The sequence below is a fragment of the Muscardinus avellanarius genome (assembly GCF_963383645.1).
Source record: "Muscardinus avellanarius genome assembly, chromosome: 14".
Classification (NCBI taxonomy): Eukaryota; Metazoa; Chordata; class Mammalia; order Rodentia; family Gliridae; genus Muscardinus; species Muscardinus avellanarius.
In genome coordinates this window covers 65,833,188-65,848,815 of record NC_137800.1, presented here as the reverse complement: position 1 = coordinate 65,848,815, position 15,628 = coordinate 65,833,188, and the positions used below count along the sequence as shown (strand labels likewise).

General features: G+C 38.0%; 1 protein-coding gene across 1 annotated transcript; it reads right to left on the bottom strand.

The window, feature by feature from the left end:
- Nucleotides 1-334: 334 nt before the first annotated feature.
- Nucleotides 335-14,162, bottom strand: SNRNP48 (small nuclear ribonucleoprotein U11/U12 subunit 48; the record flags this gene model as incomplete). The annotated part of the gene is made up of 8 exons (XM_080710642.1): nt 335-503; nt 1,146-1,234; nt 2,914-3,035; nt 3,442-3,630; nt 9,439-9,513; nt 10,947-11,007; nt 11,259-11,372; nt 14,004-14,162. 8 exons carry the CDS (start codon nt 14,160-14,162, stop codon nt 335-337), a joined length of 978 nt encoding a protein of 325 aa, XP_080566768.1.
- Nucleotides 14,163-15,628: the final 1,466 nt, after the last annotated feature.

Here is a 15,628-nt window from a genome sequence, read left to right as displayed (position 1 = left end):
TCAGAAGCAAGTGAATGGGGCTGGGGCTGAAGATCAGTGGTAAAGCACTGGCCTAGTAAGGGTGAGACTCTGAGTTTGACCCCTAGCACAAGAAAAAAGAAAAAAAGAATGGAAAATTTAAAAAGAGAAGCCAGCATCTTATCACACTCAGAGTGAACTCATGTCACCAGAGGGTGGAATCTGAACTGAACTATGATGAACAATAAGGATTCTCAATCATTTCCTCTCCTTGCCTTGATTCTTACAGTCTATTTTCTCAGTGTGGTCTACAACAAAAGGCCCTCTTTTGCTCTTTAAATGTAAACAATTTAATGTTAGGTGGGCAGGATTAGACTCACCTCTCTTTCCTTCTTCTGGACTCTGAGTTTTTATCCTTATCTTTATTTCTTTTTCGCTTATGTGGGCTCCGACTTCGATCCCTTCTATGCCGTGAACTCTCAGCATCCAAATAACTTCCAGCAGAGCGCCGTGAATCCACCGAAGCGGATCGCCTTGCTTCATTCCTGAGGCACAGAAAGGGACATTAATCAGTTCCTTTTACCACGAGTCTCCTCTACACACACCAACCAGAGGTGCGGTCTTCTATATCATATCATATATCATATTAGACAGACAGGATCTAAATAAATGTATGTAATATTTTATTTCATATAAGGGGTAATAAAAAATAGCTCTTATGTTTTACCTCTTAATTATTTCCCTAATTTGGTTGTTTCCCCCATAATTGGCCCCCAAGTCCAGTAACATCATAGAACAATTCTAGTATAATAATTCTGAGCATTGACAACAATAAGCATTTTGGTGAGAATAGTGTGTTACCAAGGGTCTCAGAAGTGCTAATTTTTTCCCCCATACGATTTCACTTACTTAAAAGTCCAGGGATATTTATGGAGTTCTACACATATCAGTGGTTGCTTGAGAAGTGCTCAATTTTAACATTTAAAGATAACATATTAAAAAGATAATATTTTGGGTCTAGGGGTACAACGCCATGGTAGAATGCTTGCCTAGCATGTACCAGACCCTGGGTTTAATCCCTAGCAACACACACACACACACACACACACACACACACACACACACACACACACACACACACACCGGTAAGAATAACGGGAATACTTTCACAAAAGACCGTGACATACTTCCTGGCACCATCCTCTGCTTTTTCCTTCTCCTCCTGCCACTGGTTACTGAGCTCTCCCATGTGTACATTTATCACATCCCGAATCACCTTGGGAGACGAGGAGAGAAATCACTACTAATGACCAACAGTGATTTTAAGAATAGCTATGAGATATATGCATTTTAGAAAACATAAAAAAGGCAAGGGTCGAACTGTAATATGAATGGCAGATCAAAGTATTATTTCAATGGTGAACTTGAAGTTGATCACTATGCTTTGATTATGTAAGAAAATATCCCTATTCTTAGAAAATACATACTAAGTATTTAGGGCTAAAGAGTCATGAATGTATAGCACTTACCTTTAAATAGTTCATGAAAAACATGGCACACAGAGATGGGGTGAAAATGTACAGAAAGAAAAACAGCAAATGCAAAAGATACGCAAAGAGGGCAAAATGTTAACAGTAGTTAATTTGGGTAAAAGAAAGGATGTACAGGAGTTCTTGGTATTACCTTTACTTTTATAGCCTATCTATATGCTACAGAATGTTTACAAATATTTTTAAACCCTCTAATTAAGATGTTTCACAAAATTTGAAACATTACAATTGCTTCATAGATACTTTTCCAGTGAGACTATAAACCCTTTACCTTTAAGAACCATTTGAAAGGCTTTTTTCTATTTTTCTATTTTGTTTAGGGTGCAAAGGAGGGGGGCAGTACTGGGGAGTGAACCAGTACCTAGTATCTCTGGGCCACACCCACAACCCTATTTTATTTTTATTTTGAAACAAGGTCTCAGCGGAGCATGATGGTGCATACTTGTAATCCCAGTACTTGGGAGGCTGAGCCAAGAGGATTGCAAGTTTGAGGACAGCTTTAGCAAATTAGTGATTCTCATCAACCTAGCAAGACCCTGCTTCAAAGTAACAATAAACACAGGACGGGAGCTTGGAAGTAAAATCTCTCTGGGTTTAATCCCCAGTACCACCAAAAAAAATGAAAAAAACAACAACCAAAAAAACAAGGTCTCAAAGCCAGGCATGGTGGCACATGCCTGTAATCTCAGTAACTTGAGAGGCTAAGACAGGATTATAGGTTTGAAGCAAGCCGTAGCAACTTAACATGACCCTGTTTCCAAATAAATTTAAAAAATAGGACTGAGGGTATAGCTTAGAGGTTGAATGTCCCTGGGTTCAATCCCCAGCATCACCAAAAAAAATAAATAAATAAATAAAAAATAAATAAATAAATAAATAAATAAATAAAGGGAAAAGAACAGAAACGGTCTCATTAAGTTGCGGAAGCTGCTTCATCTGTGATCCTCCTGTCTCAGCCTCCCAAGTACTGGGATGACATGTGTGTGTCCTCATGCCTGACTTTCCTTTCTATTTTAACTCATGCCACTAAGCACAGGGCTAGTCATGGGAGAGGTGAAGTTAAAACTAAGGTAGAAGCTGACTTTTCTCTCACACCTATTTAGGAAATGCTTTGAGTAAAAAGGTATAGGGACAAGGAGAAAGCATAGAGTGACACTACAGTTCAGGTCTGCATTTTTCCACCTCCGAGAAAAGTACCTTTCAATACCTCCCAAAGTGAAATGGGACAATATCCAAACTCTTTAATAAAGCCTTAAAAGTCCTCCATGATTTCACTACATCACACAGTAGAAGCCAATTTCTCTCCCACTGGACAGATGAATTAAGAAAATTCATATAAAAGATTTAGCAAACTATAGGAAATTTTTGTGCTCTACAAAGTTTTTAACGATTATGTAAAACTTACCTCAGTATATGACTTCTTGGTTATGTGAACATTCTTAGCTCTATAGGACTGGCGTCTTCTTTTATAATCTCTTACTTCGGCCAAAATTTCAAGGTAAGACTTTGGACTTTTTCGACTATTATCTAATGAAAGAATAAAATAAATTATAGCCTTTTAATTCTTAATAATTACTAGGTAGGAACACCTAGTAATCATCTTCCTTCCCTCTTTCTTTTTTCACAGTACTGGGTTAAGTTTAGGGCCTCACACATGCTCAGTAAGTTCTAACATGGAGCTCCATCTCTAGCCTCCTCCCCAACAAGTGTTTAGATCCACAGATTAAAGTAACAGCACAATTTAAGAAATATTCTTACAGGAGAATATGCTTGAGGTAAAAGAGTAATGAATAAATGACTTTATAAGTCAATATCAGATAGTATAAAACCACCTTGCTTCAATTCAAAGTGGCATGATAATAAAATCATCTTAATAACAGTCACAGGATGAAATGACAATTAAAAAACGTAACGTATGATATTCATCTCAAACCTTGATTGACTTTGGCAGCCAAGTCTACAAAGAGATCACTGTCGTTTTCAAGAATTTGAGAATTAGAGCGTTTTTTCTTTGTCTCCTCAATAACAAAATCATAAAGGGCAAGACGATCGGCTTGGGTCAGATCACAAACAAACCGTTTGTGATTCAGAGGAATTTCAACAGGTAGTGAAGAATACATTCCTAAAGTAAAAATAAAACCACAAGAATAAACAATACATGAAGCACTGTGGATTACTTGTCTTTGGATATGTGCTGAATATTAATGTAATATTAATAGGAACCTTTTTTACATAGTAATTCCTAAATATATAAAATATCCATTTATGTGATATACAGTAAACAACTATCCTAAAAGCTATAACCACAGAAAGGATGTATCATAGACACTTGCAATTCTTTCCAAGAACATTAGGATCTAGAGCCCATGAAGGCATACAGTAATAATCATAAGACACAATTTGTTCTTAAGGAAACCTTTTTCTTTTCTTTTTTTCTTATTTTGCAATAGGGTATGGTTATATTGCCCAGGCTAGCATCAATTTCCAAGGCTCAAAGGATCCTGCCTTGGCCTCCCATGTAGTTGGGACTATAAGCATGCACTATCAGGCCCAACTAAGAAAAACTTCGGAGTAACAATTTTTAAGACTACCCATAATTCAATCATAGGCATTACTTTCTATATACAGGCTTTCCCTTATAAAAACTGAAAAACTGTGTTTTTAATAAATAATATACAATATAGTCCCTTTGAAAATAAATTATAGAAGCATGATGTGTATAAAAAGTCTTTTTTGTGTAACATATCAAGCCATAGATGTTCAATATTCAAAACACAACCCACTTGTGAAATAACTCAGAACTAAGGTCCACAAACAATTAATCAAGTACTAGAAATCCCATACTTTCTCAGACCAGAGAATGACAGATGAAACTGAAACCAAATTCATCCTAATTTCCTGAGGAGGAAGCATACTGGCTTAACCAAATTAACTAAAAAAAAGAGTATCAATAGTGTTCCCTGTTAACAGAACTTTCTAAAATCTGCTCATTAATGAAAAAAGTAAATACAATACCTTGATATGAGATTCAAATGTTCTCAAAGAAATAAAATGATTGCAAACTGTAAATAAAACAATTTAAAACAATTCTTTCTAGACTTCATTATCCACTAATACAAAGAACAAAAACTACTAAAGAAATCCTTCTAATGTTTGTTAGGTTACCCTAAAGTAGTAACTCTGGTTCCAAAAACAAGATAAAATCAGTAGCCCTTCCCTGATTCAGTCTAACTTTGTTAACCTTTTAGGTAAGAGGCAAAAGAAGAATTCAAAATAAGAGACCACAAACTAGGCATTATAACAAAAACAGATGACTTTGTATCTGTCCACACATTAAAAGAGCTGCATGGAATCTGAGGCTGTGGTTTATCAGCTCTGGATGATACATAACCATTTTACTAGTCAAGGGGTTTGAATTAATGGGGAAGAGTTTGTTTTCAAGTCAATCAATTTTTTTTCAATACTGGTAGACTAAGAAAAGCCCTTTTATGTAGTCAGGTGTTGAAACATTAATTTTATAATATAAAATTAGTTTTGATAAGCCTAGTTTCTTTGAGTATAAGCTATAAGTTTCTTTGAGTATAAGCTATAAAATCTAGGAGAAAGATACAAAGATAAAACAATAATAAATTATAAACAAGCTCTTTGTAAACTTTTGCCTGCTATCTACAAACAAAAAAATCTACAATTTCCTCCTCAAAATATTCTGGAGTTTTCTTTGATTTATTTATCTTAAATTTCTTTATGGTGAAGGCTGAAACGTCTTGAAATTCAACCAAAATTCCAAACTAAGACTACATATTGTGATAGCTATTAAGATAAAGTTGAGAAGTCTGAAAGATACTTTTAAAAGGATATCATTTGCAAAAAGGATACTGCATATCTTTAAATAAGGAGTACATTCAGGTTTCTAATTCCTCTTTATACTCACCCCAATTACTGAAAAAGAAAAAGTACAGGAAAAGTTAAGCAAAAAAAAAAAAAAAGAATGCATTCAAATCTTTCAGAACATAGCTATTTCTGACAAAAAAAAGGATAAATACACTTAAATAAGCTTACATTTACATAAAATGTAAATTTTCAAAATGCAAGTTTCTGTGATTTAAGATATGTAATTGTTACAATTCTATCTCCTTTTTTGTACTTTTATAAAAAATGAAGTAAAATACAAATAACATAAAATTCACCCTTTTATTTAAGTGTATAGTTCAGAGTACATTCATATTCTTGTGCAACCACCATCTCTACCTATCATCACCCCAAAATAAAAATCTCATCTCTTTCTTTAGTAACTCTAATTCTTTCTTCCTTGTTAGTCCCTTTTGCCATCACAGGTCATCTGAAACATATGACACACCATATTAAATATCAGGTGGGGAAACGCAAAATAACCTCACTCCAGGTTACCACTTCGGAATTCATAAAGAATCGTGCAGAAACAATTCCCTAACATCAGAGATAAAGACAAGCAAGACGTATAAAATGACTTGCCCAAAGTCTCACAAGTGGCGGGAAGAGTGGTCTCAAGCCATTCTACCCCATCTCGTTAGGTTCTTTTATAGTACATTGATCTTTGAAACACAGTCATGTTTCAAATACACTCATGAAGTTTAGGTACAGCAACTTAAATATAAGTATTGGAGGAAAAAATAAAGAACTAAATATAAAATTATTTTATGAGTAAAATTTATCTTATTTATAAAAGTAAAAATTAAATCTAAAAGTAAATATGAAGATTTAATGGCTCTTCAAACTTGCACAAAGGTTAACAGACTGAGAATTCTATACACTGAGTTTAGACCTGATACAACTGATGAAATGAGAATACAACGCAACCTCATCAAAAAACTTCCATTTTACAGTGCATAACAAACACAATATTAATTAGACGGGAAAATGCAAAATTTTTTACATTAATCATTCTCCCTTTAAATAAGTCAGTAAAAAAAATTTCAGGGGGATTCTTGCCTTGAGGTCAACAGTTTAAAAACATCTAAAACAGTCAGGCATGGTGGAGCACACTTGTAATCCCCGCACTTGGGAGGCGGAGACAGGAGGATAGCGCAGGTTCGAAGCCAGCCGCGCTGGCTTAGGAGACCCTGTTTCCAAATAAAAAAATATAAAAATAGGTCTGGGAGTGTAGCCCGGAGGTAGAAGGGTTTCCAGGAACCCCAATACCACCAAAAAAAAAAAAAAAACAAAACATAAATATTTGAGTCACAAAAATAATCTGTTGAGAAACTATAGAATTCTACACAGAATATAAAAAGTTTTTAAAAGAGGATTATAGGTCATTTAAAAATAATTGTTTCTTGTTTCTAACAATGAAATCTTAATTTAAGATTGTAAGTTCAAAATCAAATAAAAGTCCCTCTTCACTATGTACTGAAAGAACTATTTGAAGTTAATTCTTTGCTTTTGTAATTAACTAAATTCAGTGTCTACATCTGACTCATGATCCATTATGTAACTTTACAAACTTGGAACTTTTTCTAAATTATTTACATATATAAAACTAACCCATTTCATTACATTAATATTGCTTGCTATACTTTAATTTTCACTTAACAATAACTACCAATTACTGTAGCTAGGGCTAGTTAAGCAGATACTAATTTTATATTATAGATAAGCAATAAAAAAAACTCAGAGAAATTATCATTTCTACAACACTAAGCAGCTAGCTTATTTCTTTAAAAATAGGCTTTCACAGAATAGCGAACAGCACTAATGAATAGGTGCAGACCTGAAATTGTGATATTCTTCCACTTCACTGTGGAAAACATAACAAATAATATATTTGCACAATATCCAGAATCCCAGTCCATGAATTTTACTAAATGTAGAGAGTGTCTACCCAAAAATAGAACAACTCAGTTCAGAATTTTTGCCAATATTCACAATATGGCTCTGGACCCAGCTTTGCTACTATTTAGCACAGGCAAATTACTTCCCTCCCTTTTGTGTACCTCAGTTCTTTAATCTAATAGAGGGGAAAATGTTTTCTAACCTATCACAAGTTTTTGTTGTGAGAAAAAAATAATACATAAAAGAAATCTGAAAAATAATCTAAAGCCAGGCGTGGTGGTGCACGCTTGTAATCCCAGATTTGGAAGGCTGAGACAGGAGAGTCACATGTTCAAAGCCAGCCTTAGCAGCTAAGAGAGGCTCTTAGCAACTTAGTGAGACCCTGTTTCCAAATAAATTTCAAAATAGGTCTGAGGGTGTAGCCCAAAGGTAGAAAGCCCTTAGGTTCCATCCCCAGTACCACACACACACAAAAAAAGAATCTTATAAAAGTGTTAGAGACTTTTAGAACACACTAGTACTTTTTGATAACCACTATCAGCTTATTTTCTCTGTAAAATACAGATAACGAAGTAGATGAATTTCTATAATGCTCTTTTTTGGGGGGGGGCGGGGGGAACAGGGTCTCTTAAGCCAGCATGGCTGACTTCGAACCTGTGTGATCCTCCTGTCTCTGCCTCCCAAGTGAGGGGATTACAAGCGTGCGCCACCATGCCCGGCTTATAATGCTCTTTTAACTCTAAAATAAATTCAGTAAATCTACCTAACCAGTTAAGAGTCTTTAAACAATTAAACACTTCAAAAACAAAATCCCTTACTTTTTTTATTGGGGTCTATTAACTAAGCAGGAACCCTGGGTAGAATCAGTATCAGAGGCCAAATGTTGCCCTTGGAGGAAGAAAAAGCTGGAACAAAGCTAACAGGCACAAAAGTGAGAACTTAAAAATAGGAAATACAAGAATTGTGTTTCTGGCTGTAAGAAGAAGCTTATGTAATACATACAGGCTAAGAGCTAGATGGTCTTCCTTCGGAAGCAACAGTGCAACTCAAGAGAAATCAGTCCAGATACTGGCTTAGCACACTGCTTGGTAGAGACCCTGAACTTCAACAAGGGAGAAAACCAACCACGATTACGGCCTGGTAAGAGTGAGGAAGACAGGTGAGCAGTCCAGAAAGCTGCCTGCAGTAGGCTCCAAGAAGACAACTCAGAAATTCTTATATGAAGAATCAGTCATGCTTTGACTAGATATTATAAATACCTAGCTCCAAAAATATAATTTCTTTGTTAACTTGACTGCTTCTGTTTTAATAAATCAAGTTTTCTTTCCATTTCCTAAAAGCTTATGCTTAAAATTTTAACCTGGTATCCACTGAGTCCTAGGCAGAAATTCTTTAACCCAGCTCCAAAACTGGGCATGAAGGGATCCACAAATCCACTGAAATTATATGTAAAGCGTCATGTCTGTGCTTTTTTCCTAAGGAAAAGATGGAACCCAGGGGCATTTGACCTCTGGGCTACACCCCCTGCCCTATTTTTTATTCTTTATTTTAAAACCGAGTCTCACTGAGTTGCGGAGGGCCTAAGTAGCTGAGGCTGTCCTCGAACCGCGATCCTCCAGTCTCAGCCTCCCGAATGCTGGGATTACAAGCGTGCGCCACCATACCCGGCATGCATTCATCATCTTTTTAAAGTGGTCCAAGATCCAAAAAGATTTTAAAATTATACTTATAGGGTAATACCCTGAAAGCACCTCTTTTAGCTTAAGCCTTCTCTTTTACATTGCATTTCATTACCTTCAAGAGAGGAATTCTCAGGGTAAGACAGACTCCTCCACTGGTATTCACTAGATAATACTTTTCTAAAAATTGCTCACAAGGCAATCTTCAATTATTAGGCGATTTCAAAGAATGACCCCAACTAAGGGTGTCTAAGTGAGACCGGTGTATCTGAGCAAGAAATATAGTAGCAAATGAAGTTGAAACAAAGATTAGCCCCGATGTACTTGACCTTTCCGATTTAACTGTTTTCAAAATGTTTTTCTTAAAAGAAAATTAGTAACATGTACTTGTGGAAGAAATATAATTTGATCCATTAATTAGCAGAACCTATGATGCCACTTACTTTGATTGTAACAGTCACCATCTTTTCCAACTGCATTTCTGGCTTGTTTAATTATCTGGAATTGTAACTCCTTATCTGCCAAAAATAAATATCCACAAGTATATTATGAATAATTAGTGTCCACAATTAAATGACTAACTGATTTCCAACCCAAGCTCTTTGGGCACATCAACAAACCTTCAGAATCTTAAGAAAGAAAAAAATTCTTTCAGATCTTTCTAGAGCCTGGAAAGTAACCAGATTTCAAGTAGTTCAGAAAACACCATAATCAGGCATGCAAGATAGCAGCTACAAATTTTAGCAGCCAATAATAGCTAACACTACTTGAAGCCCAGCTAAGTATCAGGAACGATTGTAACTATGTTCCATATATAATTTAGTCCTCATAAAGTGCTATTATCACCATCCTCATTTATTATAGTTTAGATATAGAATCTCCTAGAAATTCACATATTAGCAATGTAAAAATATTCAGAGATAAAATAACTGAGCCATGAGAGTTCTAATCTCAGTAGTGAATTAATGGATTTTGGGGGTGATTAGGTCAGGTATGGCTGGAGGAGGTAGGGCAGTGAGGGTGTGGCTTAGGGGCTACATATATGTCCCTTGTCCCCTTCACTGCTTCTGGCCACCATGCCCTGAGCTTGAAGACATGGCCCAGCCTAACATGAACTAAAACCTCTGTAACCTCTAGAACTGCGAGCAAAACAAATCTTCCTCTAAGTTGTGGTCTTCAGGTATTTTGGGTCACGATGGTGAAGATGCTGAGTAACATACCATTTTATAAAGAAATTTAGACCACAAACAGATCACTTACTTACCTTGCTGAAACACACATATCTGTTAGTGACAAAACCAGGAGTTGAATCAGGGAATTCTGTTTCTAAAGTCCAAGACTTTAACCTTTACATATGTATGAATGCCTGGAACACATTCCCATCCTCACGCTTATGATCAATCTGTGCTGTGTGCTCCAATTTTTATAACTAAAAAGGAAGGTATCTACTCTATTGTACAAAGTTTTATAGAGTTTTCACCGCCTATTATTGTAATAATGTAATATAATGTACATGTAAGCCTGACCTTTAAATTTTATAATACATGAACTAGTTTTACCATACATTAATTAATCCTATATTCTCTCTTTTCTAAAAAGTTTTTGCAATCCTGGGGATTGAACTCAGGGTTCTTACCATTGAGCTACATTCCCAGTCCTTTACATTTTCATTCTGAGACAGATGTCACCAAGTTGTCCAGGGTATCCTTGAATTTGCAACCCTCTTGCCTCAGTTAATGGGAGTGAATGGGATTACAGGCATGCACAGCCATACCTTGCCAATTCTACATTCTATAAGGCACTAAATGGGCTTTTTTTTTTTTTCCCCCTAAATGTGCTTCTTAATCATAAGCTCGCTTTAAGAGTCATTATTTTGGTAACTCAAACTCGAAAAAAATCAATACCTAGATAAAGATAATTTTAAATTATAATCTAACAACTTAATACTTACTCATAGTAACTGAAGGCATCTTCATATTCTCATAGAAAAAATCAGGATTATACATTTCATCCTAAACATTAAAAAAAAAAAATCTTAGTGTTCGTGAGGATCAAATAATTGACTATTTTAAGATTTGGCCTCAACTAACAATGGATTGGTACCATTTATATGTTTCTCCCAATAATTTGTGAAATTAGGCAAATATCATCTTATTCTACAAATAAAGACTATTATGCCACAAAATTTCACAATATACTTTCCAAATGCTATGAATTATTAATACATAATTTACACATAAGTAATATAGGAAATATACAGTACCTCTTCTTCCTTGGAATAGCCCAATTTCCTCAATCTACAAGATTCCGTGTGCTTTGCTAATGATGATTTAGGCATATGATGATTGGAATCATAAGGACATATAACGACTTCATCCTATAAAAGAGGCAAAGGAAAAGGTAAATATTATTTTTTAAATTACACCATCAAATGTTTACTACTTGATTAAGTGGTACTATCTGCTGCCTTCTCTTCTGCAGGCCTCTCTCCCTCCATTCCTCATTCTCCTAAAGTCTCTGGAAAGCCTAACTCTTCGAAAGATTTGACTATACTCAGTGTCCCAAAGACCTCGCCTACAAACATTTTCAGCCACTGCCACCATCACTTCACTGATACTAGTCAGTAGCTCACTAACAACCTTCTCGCTACTCAAGCAAAAGAACATGTCATAGTCCTTACAATTTCTGAGCTCTTAGAAAGTCATAATCAATGTGTCCTTTTCTGCCATCCTAATATTCTCCTTCATGTTTTTTCTACCTCTCTGGTTGTTTTAGTTGGTCTCCTCAAAAAAGAAAAAAAAGCCAGGCGTGGTGGTGCATGCTTGTAATCCCCCGCACTTGGGAGGCGGAGACAGGAGGATCGGGCAGGTTCAAAGCCAGCTGCGCTGGCTTAAGAGACCCTGTTTACATATAAACTAGGTCTGGGAGTGTAGCCCAGAGGTAGAAGGGCTTCCAGGAACCCCAGTACCACCAAAAAAAAAAAAAAAAAAAAATCAGTACATGGAAGGCTGAGACAGGAGAATTGCAGGTTCAAAGCCAGCCTCAGCAACTTAGTGAGAGTCACAGCAACTTAGTGAGACCCTCTTTCAAATAAATAACAAATAAGTGGCTGGGGGATACCTCAAAGGTAGAATGCCACTGGATCCAATCCCCAGTACCCTCCTTCCCATAAAAAAAAAAAAAAAGAAAAAGAAAAAAAGAATCTAGATTCTCTGGTTCTCTGATATGTCTGACAAGGACCTTTAGGGCCTGGCCCCTGCCCACCATCATCATTCCCCTCCATCTCTAACAACCAGTGCTCTAACTCTCCTTAACTGCTCTGGCTTTCCTGATCTTGTTACTCACTTGGCTTTGGACTTCAAGAAAAGCTGCTGATGCCTCCTCTGTGCTTCACCTAGCTAATTCTGCTCATTTTATTTACCAGCTTAAGATTTATTTTGTCCAGGAATCCTTTGCTGACCCACCATAACCTATCATAACTTGTGCTACAGCAATCACATAATCACATGGTGACTGATTTCTCTATATTCCTCCTCACCATCACCAAATGATAAGCTCCATGAGGACAGAAACTGTCACCGTTGTTCACTAAACTTTGGTGTGAAAATGTCCCAGAAAAGTGGTGATTCAGCCAGGCATGGCAGTACGTGCTTGTAATCCCAGTATTTGGGAAGCTGAGACAGGAGCCAGCCTCAGCAATTTAGGGAGGCTTTCAAAAAACTATTGAGACCTTGCTTCCGAGTAAGATATAATATTGGGCTGGGGGCGTAACCTGGAGGTGAAATACCTCTGGGTTCAATTTCCAGTACCAAAAAGAATTAGAAGGAAAAAAAAAAGGTGGAGATTTATTTACTATCTGGATTGCATCTATCCTAGGAACACTTACTAGGATTTCTGAACCAGGCTCTCATAAGTATCAGATAATGGGTTTGCAAAAGTTAGATGTAGCTTTTACAAAGGAAGCATAGCAATTAAGCCCACAGACTTTCAGGAACCAAAAGCCTAGAGTTCAAATCCTAATTGCCATTTAGTACCACTATATTCCTGGACAGATTCCACCTTTCTGTGTTCATTTCCTCATCTGTAAAATGTTGTCAACATAAAATTATTATTAAATGAGGTAACGTATAAGAATATGCAACATGCCGCGTAAGTGTCAATAAAAAGAATCCAGTTTTACTGCAATGATAAGTAGGGAAAGTTCGTAACTCAAAAGAAAAAAAATTATGAACCACTTTTCATTCCCATCCCACCCACCCCCATCAAAAGGAAAGACAAAACAAAAATCAGGATTGTCCGCTCGAAAACACTATGTATGTATGTATGTATGTATGTATGTATGTATGTATGTATTTTGGTGGTACTGGGGTTCCTGGAAGCCCTTCTACCTCCGGGCTACACTCCCAGACCTATTTTTACATTTTTTTATTTGGAAACAGGGTCTTACTTAAGCCAGCGGGGATTACAAGCATGCGCCACCACGCCCGGCTTAACACTACGTTTTTATAAAGCTATTCTACAGTCCAAAATAAGTTGCTAGTTCTCATCTCTTAGTGACGTCCTCTAATAATCCCAGAATCGGTGCTGTCCCAGTCCGAAGTGGGACAAATTTTAAGGCTGAGAAAGGTGAACAGGTGAACCCCCGATTTCCCTGACGTCCATTCTGGCGCAACCGCAGAATCCCTGACAGATGACATGGCAAATCGCCAGCCTTCCGCGAGCGGCACCTGAGACCCATTCGCTTATTTTCTAAATAAACACTAGGCACGCTTCCTCCCTAGGCACTGCATCTTCCCGTTTCCCTTAAGCCCGGGCTTCCGCGGGAGGGCCGAGACACCGGAGGTGGCTTTGGGGCAAGAGGGCGGCCCCGGCGCGCCCCCACGGCTCAGCGGGCCGACCGGGTCTCCCCGCCCTGGCCTCCCCTCCGCGGCACCCGCGCGGATTGCCCGGTGGCGAGAGAAGACCGCGGCTCACGGCCCCGAGGAGGCCCGGCGGCCGCGCCCCTCACCTCCGCCGCCGCCTCCTCCTCCCCGGGATCCAGCTGATCCAGGCTCCAGCCCAGGGACGTCGTCACCTCCTCCAGCGTCCGGCAGCAGCTGTCCACGAACTCGCTCAGCTCCTCCTGCAGCCGCCGGCGCTCCTCCAGGGGAGGCGGCTCGCCCTCCATGGCCGCCGCTCACCTGCCGGGAGGAAGTGCGCGCGGCCGGCGGCGCGCGGGGCCCTCTGGGAGGTGTGGGCGGGGCCTTCGCGCCACGTGACTGGGACCACCTATAGAGAGGCGCCCCGGGAAGGCGCGAGCTGTCTGTTCTAAAGCTGCCTTCTCTCTGCCCCCGCTCCTGCTTGCCCTTGATCTTTTCTTTTCTTTTTCTTTTTTTTTTTTTTTTTTTTTTTTTTTTTTTTTTTTTGCGGGTATGGGGATGGAACCTAGGGACATTCTACCTCCGAGCTACACCCTCTGCACTATTTTGTATTCTTTATTTTGAAAGAGGGTCTCACTAAGTTGCAGAGGGCCTCACTAAGTAGCTGAGGCTGTCCTGAACCGCGTTCCTCCGCTTTCAGCCTCCCGAATGCTGGGATGACAAGCGTGCGCCACCACCACGCCAGGCTCTCACTTTTTTTTTTTTTTAAGAGAAAATTATATCTACAGAAAAGTTTAAAGAACAATACAAGGAATGTTCGTATCATGGTCTTCCAGCTCGTGAATATTTGGCAAGTTTGATTTGTTTGGGTATCCTCTCATCCAGACACACACAACCCCACAACACTTATTTTTGCTAAATTCTTTGAAAGTAAACTGCAGAGCCGGGCGTGGTGGCGCACGCTTGTAATCCCAGTACTTGGGAGGCTGAGACTGGAGGATCACGGTTCGCGGACAGCATCATATAATTAGGCCCTATGCAACTTAGTGAGACCTTGTTTCAAAATAAAGATTAAAAATAAAGCTGGGGTATAGCTCCGAGGTAGAATGTTCCTGGGTTCCGCCCTCAATACCAAAAAAAAAAAAAAAAAGTAAGCTGCGGATTCTTCACTCCCAAATTTGTATGTACATCCTCAGGACATTTTTCTGCGTAACTATAATAACATGACCAAGGCTAAGAAAATTCCATAAAATCAAATTTCTCCCAAACTCCTTTTATAAGTTTTATTTTTGTAACCCACGAGCTATAGTTGACTAGTGTCTCTTTAATCTAGAAGTCTCCTCTGCCATTCCTTTTTAAGTAATTGAATTTTGTGACCAGCCTAAATCAGTTAAACTGGCTTGAATAATGTCACTTATTCTGGATTTGTCAGCTTTTTGATTTGCTGCCTTCTCATGATAAGCTTAAGCAGTTTTGCGAGAATACTGTATATATAGATGTGTGCCTTTTATAACATCCCACAGGGACATATATTTTAGATTCTCCTATTAGTAATACTAAATTTGATCATTTAGTAAATGTGGCGGCTAAATCCCTCCATTGTAACAGTACCTTTTTTCTTTTTTTTTTTTTTTTTTTTTTTTTTGGTGGTACTGGGGTTCCTGGAAACCCTTCTACCTCCGGGTTACACTCCCAGACACCATTTTTTTTATATTTTTATTTGGAAACAGGGTCACTTAAGCCAGCGAGGCTGGCTTCGAACCTTCGCGCGATC